Source organism: Mastomys coucha, unplaced genomic scaffold (assembly GCF_008632895.1).
Source record: "Mastomys coucha isolate ucsf_1 unplaced genomic scaffold, UCSF_Mcou_1 pScaffold5, whole genome shotgun sequence".
NCBI lineage: Eukaryota > Metazoa > Chordata > Mammalia > Rodentia > Muridae > Mastomys > Mastomys coucha.
In genome coordinates, this window is record NW_022196911.1 from 83,417,991 (window position 1) to 83,430,058 (window position 12,068).

Consider the following 12,068-nt stretch of genomic DNA (forward strand, 5'->3'; position numbering starts at 1 on the left):
TCCCCTGACTGTCCTTGGGTCTCCTGCTTCCTCCCTGAGCGTGGATTCCCTCTTTTCTTCTCCCTTGGTGTTTGGGAGCAGAGTGACTTCAGCTAGCTATGGGTATTCCTTAGGAATTCCCTTCAGATCAGGCGGGGCAGGTTGCTTGGCAGGTAGTGGGGGCTTGTCAGCATCGAGAGCCCAATGGGAACATCAGCTCAGCTCCAAAACAGGGCTTCCCTTTTGAAGGCATCCACAAAGGCCCTCTAGAGGCATGGAACTGAATCCCCCCAACCTCCACCTCTTTGTCTCCACCCACCGGGTTGATGCTTGAGTGGCTGGAGGGGCCTGCTTTCCTTTTTCTCTAGCCAGCTACCTCAGCTGGCTCCTGTGCCTCAGGTGCCTCTCCCAGCCCTGCTCCTGTCTTATTCTGGTTGGAGGCTTTCATAGTTCCCACCCTTCCTCACGGTTTTTGCAGTTCTGGTTCAAAGGAGAAGTCTCTAAATGGTACAGCTTCTCAGTTCCTCCTTGGCTTAGCTCACTTTTCCCTGAGTACCACTTTATTTCACCCTTCCTCCAGCCAGGCCAGGCCTCCTTTCCCTCCTCAAGGAGCCAGAACCTTTAAACAAAGGAAGGTGTCTGTAGGTTTGTTGGTAGAGGAGCAAAGTAAATGAGCCTCGGGAGCCAGGTGGGGTGGCAAACTCAAGGTTATGGCCTCCCTGCAGGGTGAGGAGGGCCCCCCCAGCCTGGAGTACATCCAAGCCAAGGATCTGTTCCCCCCCAAGGAACTGGTGAAGGAAGAGGAGAATCTTCAGGTAAGGAGGAACAGGAGGCTCATGGTGGGAGGGGTTTCCTGCCTAGTTTGTGTTCCAGACTTTTAAATCTTTAGAGGATCTACCAGAGCCCTGGCTTCTTCCTCCTGGGCCTCTGAAGGGGATGGGCTCCTGTATTTGTCAGTCTGTGCGTTATTGGAGCCTTTGGCCTTAGGGAAGGGGAGAGGCAGTTTTCCTGGACAGCAGATGACCAGTGTCCTGACCTGACTCTCCTGCATCATCTCCTTTTCCTTGAGCTGCTATAGAGCAGGACTGCAGAGAAAAGCAAGGGAGAGACTGGACTGTGGGCTGAGGGTTTCTCTGACCTTTACAGGTACCCTTCACAGTGCTGCAGGGTGAGGGAGTGGAATTCCTGGGCCGGGCAGCTGATGCCCTCATTGCCATCTCTAACTACCGGCTGCATATCAAGTTCAAAGACTCTGTCATCAACGTAAGCCCTCATCTTTTTTTTTTTTTTAAGTCCTCATCTTATTTTCCTCACACCAAAGTCAGAGTCCCCATCTATGTCAAAGTGGCATTGTTTCAGTGCTTTACCAGATTATGTCTTCAAAAATAGTTGGGATTTTCTTCCCATTGGCCTTGCTATTTCTTATCTCATTCCTCTATGTACAGATTTATCTGTCTCTCAAGACAGGGTTTCTCTGTAGCCTTGGCTGCTCTGGAACTTCCCCTGTAGACCAGGCTGGCCTCGAACTCAGAGATCTATCTGCCTCTACTTGCCTCTGTCTCCTCAGTGCTGGTGAGGCTCTACTTGCCTCACCACTGCCTACCTTCTTTTATCTTATGTTTGTTAGTGTCTATATAGCATGTACATGCCTAGGCCTAAGGAGACCAGATGACTAAACGGAGTTACAAGAGGTTGTAAACAACTCTGTGGGTGCTGGGAAGCAAACCTAGATCCTCTGCAAGAGCAGCGAGTGTTCTTAACCCTTGAGCCTCACTGGCGTTATCTATTAGAAGAGCATAGACTTTGGAGCTGGGCAGATGCAGCCCCTTTTCTTGTACTGTCACTCTGTGTCACCTTGGACAAGTGCCGGTGTCCTCCTTATAGAATAAAATCATCTGCCTTCAGGATTCTTAAGGTATCCACTGGTGACATGTAGGCAGCCCCTGGCAAGGCCCCCAGGCCCGAGCAGACCCTCAGCAGGCTGGCTTCCTTTCACTGGTGTAAACCCTTCCAGACTGGGGCACCTGGGCCTCACTTTGCTCTTCCACTGCAGGTGCCCCTCCGGATGATTGACAGTGTGGAAAGCCGTGATATGTTTCAGTTGCACATTGCCTGCAAGGACTCCAAAGTGGTGAGGTGAGCATAGCGGGCCTCGTTCCTGTTCTCTGACCCTTGTCTTGTGCAGACCTCTCTGCTGCTGCAAGGTACCCTTGGAGTAGGAGGATTGATTCCATTTTCTGTTCTCCGCTGGAGGAGAAGGTGACAACTCACTTCCCTGTTCTTAGTCAGAAGGTCAATTTGCTAACCCATTCTGTCTTGACTTGAAATAAAATGGGGATGGAGCCATTGTGAGGGCTGCTTAAGGTAATGAATACGAGCACTGGGTTAGTGTTAGGCACAGCGCCCTCACTTAAGTAATGTACGTTTATTAAGCAGTCTGTACCACATAGTTTAGGTACTGCACATACGTCCAAGAACTCAGACAAAAATTCCTGCCTTAAGGAGCTTATATTCCAGTGGGGAGGTGCTAACAGTAAGTGAAATACATTAAATGAGAAGTGTAAAATTAAAAGTAAAATCAAGAAAAGTTTTTGTAGCTTCTAGCTTTAAACAGCTGACTGGAGAAAGCCATGTAGATAAGGGTGATTCAGTCAGGATCTGAGGAGAGTGACTGAGCAGGTATCTGAGGGAAAGGTATGCCAAAGGGCAGGGTGAGTGCCAAGGTTCTGAAGTGGGTGTGACCTGTGCCTGCAGATCAGAAGAATCGCAAGGTGCTCAAGGTGCTCGCGTGGCTGGAATCCAGGTGCAGGGAGTGGGATATGAGGCCTGAGAGCAAGGGGGCGGGGGTTGTAGTGACTGGTGTTGGCGTTGACTTTGAGGGATCTGAGAAATCTCTGGAGGGTTTTGAATACAGATGTGATGTGATTAATGCTTTATGGGCCCACGCTGGCTGTTACCTTGGAACCAAGTAGAAGAAAATGGGGACAAAAGCTAAGGCTGAGACCGAGCAGCTGGTTAGGATGCTGCTGTAGTTAACTCAGGTCCAGATTCTGGGTGTAGACAAGGTTTGCTATAAAGTGGCTATGAGAGAGGAGGAACTGGGAGGACCGGGGACGGGGAGGGTTCAGGTTTAGAAGGACACTCAGGGGAGGCCTGCTGTGTGCTGAGGTCTCTGGCAGACTGGGATTATCCCTTTGCTTTTTCCTTCATGAAAACTAAAGTCAGCGTATTAAGGCACACTTGTGCTGCCCAGAGCCTCCTCATCCATACTCCAGGCACTTTGGGAGTCGAGAGAGGAGAGACCGTGGAGTAAGCTAGAAAGGCTTCAAGGAAGAGGTGGGACTGAAACTGTCTTTAAAACACCAGTAGGGTGTGGCTAAGGAGAGAAAACAAGGAGGTGAGAGTGCTGGGAGCAGGACTTGTGCCTCATAGGACTCATAGCACTGGCTGGTAGGGTGGCCATAAGAAGTGTTACAAGAGACAACTCTTAGGTGCCAGTGCCAGTGTCTCCTCCCCTCCCCCCAGAGCCACTTCCTTACCTCCTGCTTTGCAGCTTCCTTTCTTTCATAGCCTTTTTGAGTCTGTGTTTTTGACCCTTGACCCCATGGCCTGTCTACCCCTTGCCTTATCCAAGCCTGTGGCTTTTTGCCTGGCAGGTGCCACTTCTCCACTTTTAAGCAGTGCCAAGAGTGGCTCTCAAGGCTCAGCCGGGCCACAGCAAGACCTGCCAAGCCCGAGGATCTCTTTGCCTTTGCCTACCATGCCTGGTGCCTGGGGCTAACGGAGGAGGATCAGCATACCCACCTGTGTCAGCCAGGTGAGGCCAGTCTAATTTCTTGGGGAATCTGCCTGTTAGCCCATGGTTCTCATTCTCCTTTACCCCTGGATGTTGGTGCTGTGGGAAGCTGACAGGCTGGGGACTGTGTTGCAGGAGAGCACATCCGATGTCGACAGGAGGCAGAGCTTGCAAGGATGGGTTTTGACCTGCAGAATGTCTGGAGAGTCTCGCATATCAACAGCAATTACAAGTGAGGGTGCAGGGCTTGGGTGTAAAGCATAGTCCATACTCAGACTTTATGTTTAAGTGAAATGTAGCATGTCTAGCTTCTGGGTCCATGAGGGGTGGGGGTGGGGGGCTCGAATTGTCCCTGTTGTCTTAAAGCCATCTCCTAGGATCGATATTCCACATTGAGATCAGGACAGCCTCCCCCATCTTTTCTCAGGTTGTGCCCTAGTTACCCCCAGAAGCTGCTGGTTCCTGTGTGGATCACAGATAAAGAGCTGGAGAACGTGGCTTCTTTCCGCTCTTGGAAACGCATCCCTGTTGTGGTATACAGGTGAGGCAGTGTGGATGGGAAATAGGAGGCAGACAGTGGAGAGGGATGGCGCCTTGTAGGGAAGTGACTGGAATTATTCTAAAATAAGAACCTTGAGGGCCGGAGAGATGGTTCACTGCTTAAGAGTGCTTGCTGCTTTTGCAGAGGGTGTTCAGTTCCTGGCACCCACAGCAGGTCACAACCATCTGTAACGTCAGGAGATCTGACACTCCTTTCTGGCCTCCACGGGCACACATGTGGTATACATGTATATGTCTATGCAAAACACTAATAATAAAAAAAGAACCTTAGGCACAATCTCAGACTTTTACTCCCAAAGATAAAGCTTTAGTGAAACTGTTTTTTTTTTTTTTTTGGTCTGTTCTTGTGTGTGTGTGTAAAACACTGCATTTACTAAGAGGTTGGCAAGCTGGCCTAAAGACCAAATCAGGCCTATACTATTGTATGGAGAAAAGGTCTCACTAGGCCTTTCTATTAGCCATTTTCTTCTCTCTAGGGTGCTGGAGTTATAGGTGTGTGAGCATATTCTGTTAGAGCTGTTTATTAATACATGGCAGAGATTGGTTGAGACTTACAAAGCTAGAAATTTGGGCTGTTTTCTTTTAGGGGAAGGTTGGCCAATTTCTATATAAGAATGTAAGTAAATAAGCCAAGTTGGTGGTGTACACTTTCAGTCCCAGCACTCTGGAGGCAGAGGCAGGAGGATCTCTGTGAATTTGAGGCTAGCCTGGTCTACCAAGTGTGTTCCGGCCAGCCAGAGCTAAACAAATGCTACACAAACTGAGACAGGTAGTAACCATGAGGGTTAGTATGGTTTATACTCTGACTCAGGCTGGTCTCTTGGTGCATATTGGAACAGGTACTGTGCAGATCTGATGAGTCAAGGTCACAGAGCCATTTCAAAAAAAAGTGTGTGATAGCACTTTGTAAACTATAAAGTGCTCTAGAGATGTTAAGGCTTTGGGTTGCTATTTTTATGACCTGGATATGCTGGTAGCTCTTGTTGGCTCTGGAGACCTTGTTCTGGCCCCATGAGGTCTCTGCAGTAGGCTTCTGGAGGCTTGGAATACCAAGGGCCTTATGGTTTCTTCTGTCTTATCAGACACCTGCGCAACGGGGCTGCCATTGCCCGCTGTAGCCAGCCTGAGATCAGCTGGTGGGGCTGGCGCAATGCTGATGATGAATACCTTGTCACGTCCATTGCCAAAGCCTGCGCCTTAGACCCAGGGACAAGGACCAGTGGGGGCTCCCTCAGCACTGGGACTAATGATGCCAGTGAAGCATGCGACACGGATTTCGGTAAGGTGTGGGTGGTGCTGGTGCCCCCCAGTGATAGTCTCCTCCTATCCTCAGTGGCTCCCAGAAAGTCCCCAGTGAAACCACGGAAAAGATGACAAAACAGAGTGTGGGCTCTGGCCTTTTGGGAGGTAGAGGTCTGAGTGCTCCAAAGCTCCACTGCAGAGCGGATGGCTGGCTGGCCCTGAGACTTCTTCCTGCTCTGTATTTAGATTCTTCTCTGACTGCTTGCTCTGGGGGAGAGAGCACAGCAGCCCCGCAAAAACTGCTGATCCTGGATGCACGGTCCTACACAGCAGCGGTGGCTAACCGGGCCAAGGGTGGAGGCTGTGAATGTGAAGGTATTGTGATTACGTAGTGTCTGCAGTCACTCAGGGTTCTGGAGCAGCTTTAATCAGGAGGAGATTGAGGGTAGCTTGAGTATTTGAAAGAGCCAAATAACCCTGCTTGGCTCCAGGGTTCTGCCCCTTACAAGCCATGGTTATGAAGTATAAGTTCCCTCCTAAACTTTATTTTCTCATCTGTAAAATGAGGATGAGCCGTACCTTGAAAGGCTGTCAGAAGATTGTTGTCAGAGCAGCCACCGTTTGTTGAGCATTTCTATTGTTATCCCTCGTGCTGCTGCCGTGGACATTACAGTAACTGCTTGAGTAGTGGCTCTTGAGTATCCAGAGGTGAAAGGGTGATTTGGAGTCTGAGTTGCTGTCCTGGAGTGTTCTGTCCTGCCAGGGAAAAGCTCTCTTGTCCACTGGGGTTGTTCTTGTCCTAAGTGGCTGTTTCTGGGACATGTTTGTATGCTCCCCTTTCCTTTCCTGTCTGCAGAATACTATCCGAACTGTGAGGTTGTGTTTATGGGAATGGCCAACATCCATGCCATCCGGAATAGCTTCCAGTACCTCCGGGCTGTGTGTAGCCAGATGCCAGATCCCAGCAAGTAGGTGTTCTCTTTGATATTCCATGCCTTCCACTGCCGTACTACACATCCATAGAGGATTTGAAGGGGAGATGGGGAGACTGAGGACTTCGGTGTCTGAGCAAAGTTGGGTGTAGTGCACCACATCCAAGAACACTTCCACTTGTGACACTTTAGCATGATCATAGGCCATTAGATTCTTTTTTTCTAGATCATTGTCCTACCAAAGAGAATAGAGAACTGGGCTAAGTAAGCATGTGATGCTTCCCTTCCCAGTTCCTCTTTTGATTCTAAGAAGCTCTTACCTCTCCGTGTCTCATTTCCCTACCTTTTTGCCAAATATTTCTTGGTAGAAAGGTCATGAGTTCTTGGTTTCAGCTCTTACCAGGGCTTTTGTCGGATAGAGCTGGCTGGGGAGGCAGAGACATGTGGTAGCCCCAGAACCCTTAGTGATTCCATTTCTTTCTGTTCTTGCACAGCTGGTTGTCGGCCCTGGAGAGTACCAAATGGCTGCAGCACTTGTCAGTGATGCTAAAAGCTGCTGTGTTGGTAGCCAATACAGTAGATCGGGAAGGCCGGCCTGTACTGGTGCACTGCTCTGACGGCTGGGACCGTACGCCACAGATTGTAGCCTTGGCCAAAATACTACTGGATCCATATTACAGGACTCTGGAGGTACTAAGAAGGAATTAGTTGTAAAGAACAACAGAAATGAAGGAAGAGGGATGGCATCACTCTCTGGAAGTGTCTAGGGAATGTTTCAGTAGAGGACATGGTACCTCTGGAAAGCTGGACCCAAACCTTTTCAGAGCTGCCTTGTGTTTAGACTGATCTTTTTACAGGGCTTCCAAGTGTTGGTAGAGTCTGATTGGCTGGATTTTGGGCACAAGTTTGGAGATCGCTGTGGCCATCAGGAAAATGCAGAGGACCAAAATGAACAGTGTCCTGTGTTCCTCCAGTGGCTTGATTCTGTGCATCAGCTGCTTAAGCAGTTCCCCTGCCTGTTTGAGTTCAATGAAGCATTTCTGGTAAGTCCTAAAGCCTGTGGCCAGGGTTAGAGAGCAGTGTCCTGAAGCCTCAGGTTCATACCTGTCTGGCCTTCCTAGGTAAAACTGGTGCAGCACACATACTCCTGTCTCTACGGCACATTCCTGGCCAACAACCCCTGCGAGCGAGAGAAGCGCAACATCTATAAACGGACATGCTCCGTGTGGGCACTACTGCGAGCTGGCAACAAGAACTTTCATAACTTCCTCTATACACCTGGTTCCGACATGGTAAGGCCGAGCCCCTTGAGCCCTTTCCTGCTGGAAATCCTACAGGGCCAGGAGGCTGAGCCATTGAAAAGAATGTTTAGCTAAATGTTTGAGGAAAGAAATGAACCAAGGGCTCCTCTAAAATAATAACATCCAGCTGCCTCCCTAGGTCCTGCATCCTGTGTGTCATGTCCGGGCCCTGCACCTCTGGACAGCTGTTTATCTGCCTGCATCATCTCCGTGCACCCTTGGGGAGGAAAATATGGATCTTTACCTTTCCCCAGTGGCTCAGAGCCAGGAGTTTTCTGGTCGTTCTCTGGACAGGTGAGAAAAAAAAAACCTTGGTTCCCCCCTCTCCATAAGGAAAGAAATAATTGCTTCCAATTCTATTTCACCTCAAAGTTCTTTCCTTGTTTGTTTACACTTATTTATTGGTGTATGTGGTTGTGTGCGCTCACATGCACAGCATACATGGAGAGCTCAGGAAAACCTCCAGGAGTTGGTTCTCTCTTTCCACCCAGTGTGGGTTTTGGGGATTGAATTCTGATCCTTAAGCTTGGTGGCAAGCATCTTTTCCCACTGAGCTATCTCACTGGCCCTTGTTCTGTTTTAATGAGTTTTTTAGAAACAGCTTCTTGAGTCACTTACGGGAGGAGCTAGCCCCGGGGCTAGGCTGGAGCCCACTGTTTTCAAGGCTTCAGTAAGTTGTTCCACCTTCTTTGGTGCTGCTGTCACCTGATGTGACACACTTGAGCAAAGGAAGGGAGAATTGTAGAGAAAAGGCTATTCACAAGGTCTGTGGGATGCTGGGAATTTGTTCACACAGCATAGGGGAATCATTCTCAGGAGCCACCTTGGCTCTATCCAGCAGTAACCTCTAGAAGCAGTTCACTCTCAAAGAAGCCATTCCCAGCAGGGGATAGACTTTTCTCTGTCAGTAAAAGGCCAAATCTAAAGTAGGCCATCAAGTTCTCTTCTGGCTGAATATTTGGGGGAAGAGACTTGGTGACTTGAATTACACTAGTAATCCATGTTACTTTTTTTTTTTTTTTTTTTTTTAAATAAAGTCAAGCGTTATAAAAGAAAATAAAATCTTCTTCCTGGTTCTTTTCCTCATAGATGTATACTGTTTTCACTGGTAGGTGTGTATCCAGATGTTTATCTCTTTAGAAGCATCACGAGTTCCTCCAGCCCTCAGGTGCAGGTTCTCCTGCCTTTCTCAGTAAAGATGACACAGCCTCCTGCCTTTTATGGCACCTTTGTTTTGCTCTGCAAGTTCTCATTTTGTGTCAGGCTATTGTTGCTCCATGACAGCACATATAAAGATACTTTGTGTCTTTATTTCCTTCTTCATACTTATTATCTTTTGTAATGCCAGATCAGACTTTGTGTATGCAAGGCAAATGTGCCACACTCAGTACATGCCTAGCTCTTCGCCATGGTCTCTTATGGCTGCAGAGTAGTCACAGGTTGAGCATCATTTGGGTTCCTCTCTGCCTATTTTGATCATTTCAAGATCGTTGCAGGGAATATTTTAGTGAGCATCTGCATGTGAGTAAGTTATGGTAAAACATCCTTACTGTTTGTTATCCACGCCTGTGTAAGTGCACAGTCTCACTTGGGGCTGTAGAATGTGTGCTGTTTATTATATTGTGCTTGCGTTTCTGACAGAATCTTTAATTTCTGGAGACAAAAGTGCTCCGTTCAAAGGATGCGTATATTTTATTTGAGACAGTCTCACTATGTCACTGTTCATTGTGGCTGGCCTTAAACTCCTGAGCCTTCTGAATCAGTCTTCTAAATACTGCAATTACAGGCATGCTCCAAATTTCGTATAGTGCAAATTTTGATATTTAATTATTAGCTGAAGTTTTTGAAGTTGAAGTAAAATCCACTGATTGAATATTATAAAGTATAACAAGGAACTCATCATCTGGAAATTTTGATTTTAGGGTCTTTTGAGCCAAGGCCACTGTCATGGGATAGATTTCAGTAGTTTTCCTTTTCTTCAAACTATAAGGAATCTTTTAAAGGATCATTTGGGGCTGATTTATATAGAAAATCTTTTTGAAGGACCAGGATAGGAACCCTGGCTGTTTCTGTGTCCCAGATGGGGCTTTGGTTTGAGACAGGGCCTTCTGTAACCCACGCTACCCAGAACTCCTGCTGCTTTTGCTTTAGTCTTCCAAGTGCCAGGATTACAGCTTGTGCCACCACACTGGGCCCTAAGAAGCATTTGAGCAAATATTTAAGTGGATAAATAAATGCTTGGGATAAAAGGAATTATGAGTGCATTAAAGGTTTTATGGGAGAAAGGACCAAAGAAACAGATATATGAAAGATAGGGTTTTTTTTTGTTTTGTTTTGTTTTTTGTTTTTTTTTTTTTTTTTTTTTTGAGACGTGGTTTCTCTGTATAGCCCTGGTTGTCCTGGATAGCCTCTGTAGACCAGGCTGGCCTCAAACTTAGAAATCCGCCTGCTTCTGCCTCCCAAGTGCTGGGATTAAAGGCATGTGCCACCACCACTGCCTGGCAAAAGATAGTTTTTGAAGAAAACAAAACAAACAAAAATAACTCCAGACCTAGGAGAGGGTAAGAAGGACATCTTGTTGTTGTTGTTTTGAGACAGGGCCTCACTATGTAGTCCTGGCTGGCCTGGGACTCACAAGTCTACCTGCCTCTGCCTTGTCTTCTCAACTTTTCCTTGGCTACTGGTGGGAGGTATATTCTATTTGTTTTTGTCTTTTGTTTTGTTTTATTTTGTTTTTTGTTTTTGTTTTTGTTTTTTTCAAGACTGTGTTTCTCTGTGTAGTCCTGGCTGTCCTGGAACTCACTTTGTAGACCAGGCTGGCCTCGAACTCAGAAATCTGCCTGCCTCTGCCTCCCAAGTGCTGGGATTAAAGGCGTGTGCCACCACTGCCTGGCAAATATTCTGGATTTTAAACTTTAAGATGTGTGAGCCTGTCTTTGACTCTGAAGAGACTTTGGATCTTCTACATTCTGTACTTTTAGTCAGATTAAAGTCAAAGCACATCAAAAGGGAATAGGAAGAAACAGGTTATTGCAGACTGTAGACAGTATAGTACAGAGTTTGCTTTATATGTGTATGTGTGTGTGTGTGCATGTATGTATACGTACATATATATATGTTTAAGATTTATTTTTATTTTATGTGTGTGGATGTTTTGCCTACATGTATGTCTGTGTGTCATGTATGCGCTTGGTGCTAAGCGAGGCCAGAAGAAGTATCAAATCCGCTAGAATTGAAGTAACCTACCATGTAGGTGCTGGGACCCAAACTGAATTCTTTTGTAAGAGTAGCAAGTGTTCATAACCACTGAATCATTGCTACAAGTGAATTTTGATTCAGTTGTCAGTAGTAAGATAGCATAGGAAGTGATTATGAAGTAATGGAAATCTGGAGAATTTACCACTGGGCTGGGTAGAGGCATAGGGACTAGCCACCTCTGCTAGTGTGTAATTTATTTATAAAAAGTTCCTGGAAAAGAGGAATATATTCAGAAGTATAGTAGAGACATTTTCAGTGGACTCTGGGGTTGGTTGAAAGTTGGAGACTAAAAGTGCAGAATGCAGAAGATCCAACGTCTCTTCAGAGTCAAAGACAGGCTCACACGTCTTAATCCAGAATATTCATACCATCAGTAGCCAAGGAGAAGTTGAGAAGACAAGCCAGTTTGCAGAGAAAGAAGAGATACAGGGAGGATGGGATTGAAGTATCACTTGATAGCAGAGGAGAGGCATATTACAAGGCGGCCCAAATTGAGAAGGTTGGATCTAGAGGAGTCATCGATGGAAAGACTTTAAATGTTTCTGTAACAAATGGCATGACTTCCTTTAGTTATACCTTTTCCCAGACTAAAAGTATCATCCTCCTGTCTTTCCTCTTCTGTTAAAAGTTCAACAAATGGTTTTATACCCAGTTCAAGGTCAGTGCTTTCCCTGGCCATGTGGGCTGGCTTAGCCCACTTCTTCTAAAGTCCTCCAGCATTATTGTCTCTTCCATTCTTATTGGTTAAACTTTTGGTGCACATAGGAATCAGCTCTGAAGGCTGACACACTGTTACTGTTTGAATTGCAAAGGGTGCATAGGAGTCACACTCTTCTATAACGTTGAAAGTTTCTATAATAAAAAATAAAGCAAGAGAAGACAAAAGTCAGTTGTAACTTTTTAAAAGTATGCGGGGCTGGACTGGGGGTGTAGGTCAGTCAGTGCTGATCATATGCATGAGACTGGGTCTAATCACCAGCTCTGCCAAGAAAAAACCAG

At 46.7% G+C, this 12,068-nt stretch overlaps 1 protein-coding gene across 9 annotated transcripts in view; it reads left to right on the top strand.

Moving 5' to 3' along the window:
• Mtmr4 (myotubularin related protein 4) overlaps nucleotides 1-12,068 on the top strand; it is a 22,911-nt gene that overhangs the window by 4,604 nt on the left and 6,239 nt on the right. For all 9 annotated transcript variants that reach the window (XM_031354390.1, XM_031354383.1, XM_031354391.1 and 6 more), the window contains 13 exons: nucleotides 705-794; nucleotides 1,126-1,242; nucleotides 2,033-2,115; nucleotides 3,636-3,796; nucleotides 3,911-4,007; nucleotides 4,203-4,316; nucleotides 5,419-5,615; nucleotides 5,825-5,953; nucleotides 6,435-6,546; nucleotides 7,005-7,200; nucleotides 7,368-7,553; nucleotides 7,632-7,802; nucleotides 7,951-8,105. In XM_031354390.1, coding sequence (XP_031210250.1) covers nucleotides 705-794; nucleotides 1,126-1,242; nucleotides 2,033-2,115; nucleotides 3,636-3,796; nucleotides 3,911-4,007; nucleotides 4,203-4,316; nucleotides 5,419-5,615; nucleotides 5,825-5,953; nucleotides 6,435-6,546; nucleotides 7,005-7,200; nucleotides 7,368-7,553; nucleotides 7,632-7,802; nucleotides 7,951-8,105 — 1,808 coding nt within the window. The remainder of the gene's footprint in view (nucleotides 1-704; nucleotides 795-1,125; nucleotides 1,243-2,032; nucleotides 2,116-3,635; nucleotides 3,797-3,910; nucleotides 4,008-4,202; nucleotides 4,317-5,418; nucleotides 5,616-5,824; nucleotides 5,954-6,434; nucleotides 6,547-7,004; nucleotides 7,201-7,367; nucleotides 7,554-7,631; nucleotides 7,803-7,950; nucleotides 8,106-12,068) is intronic.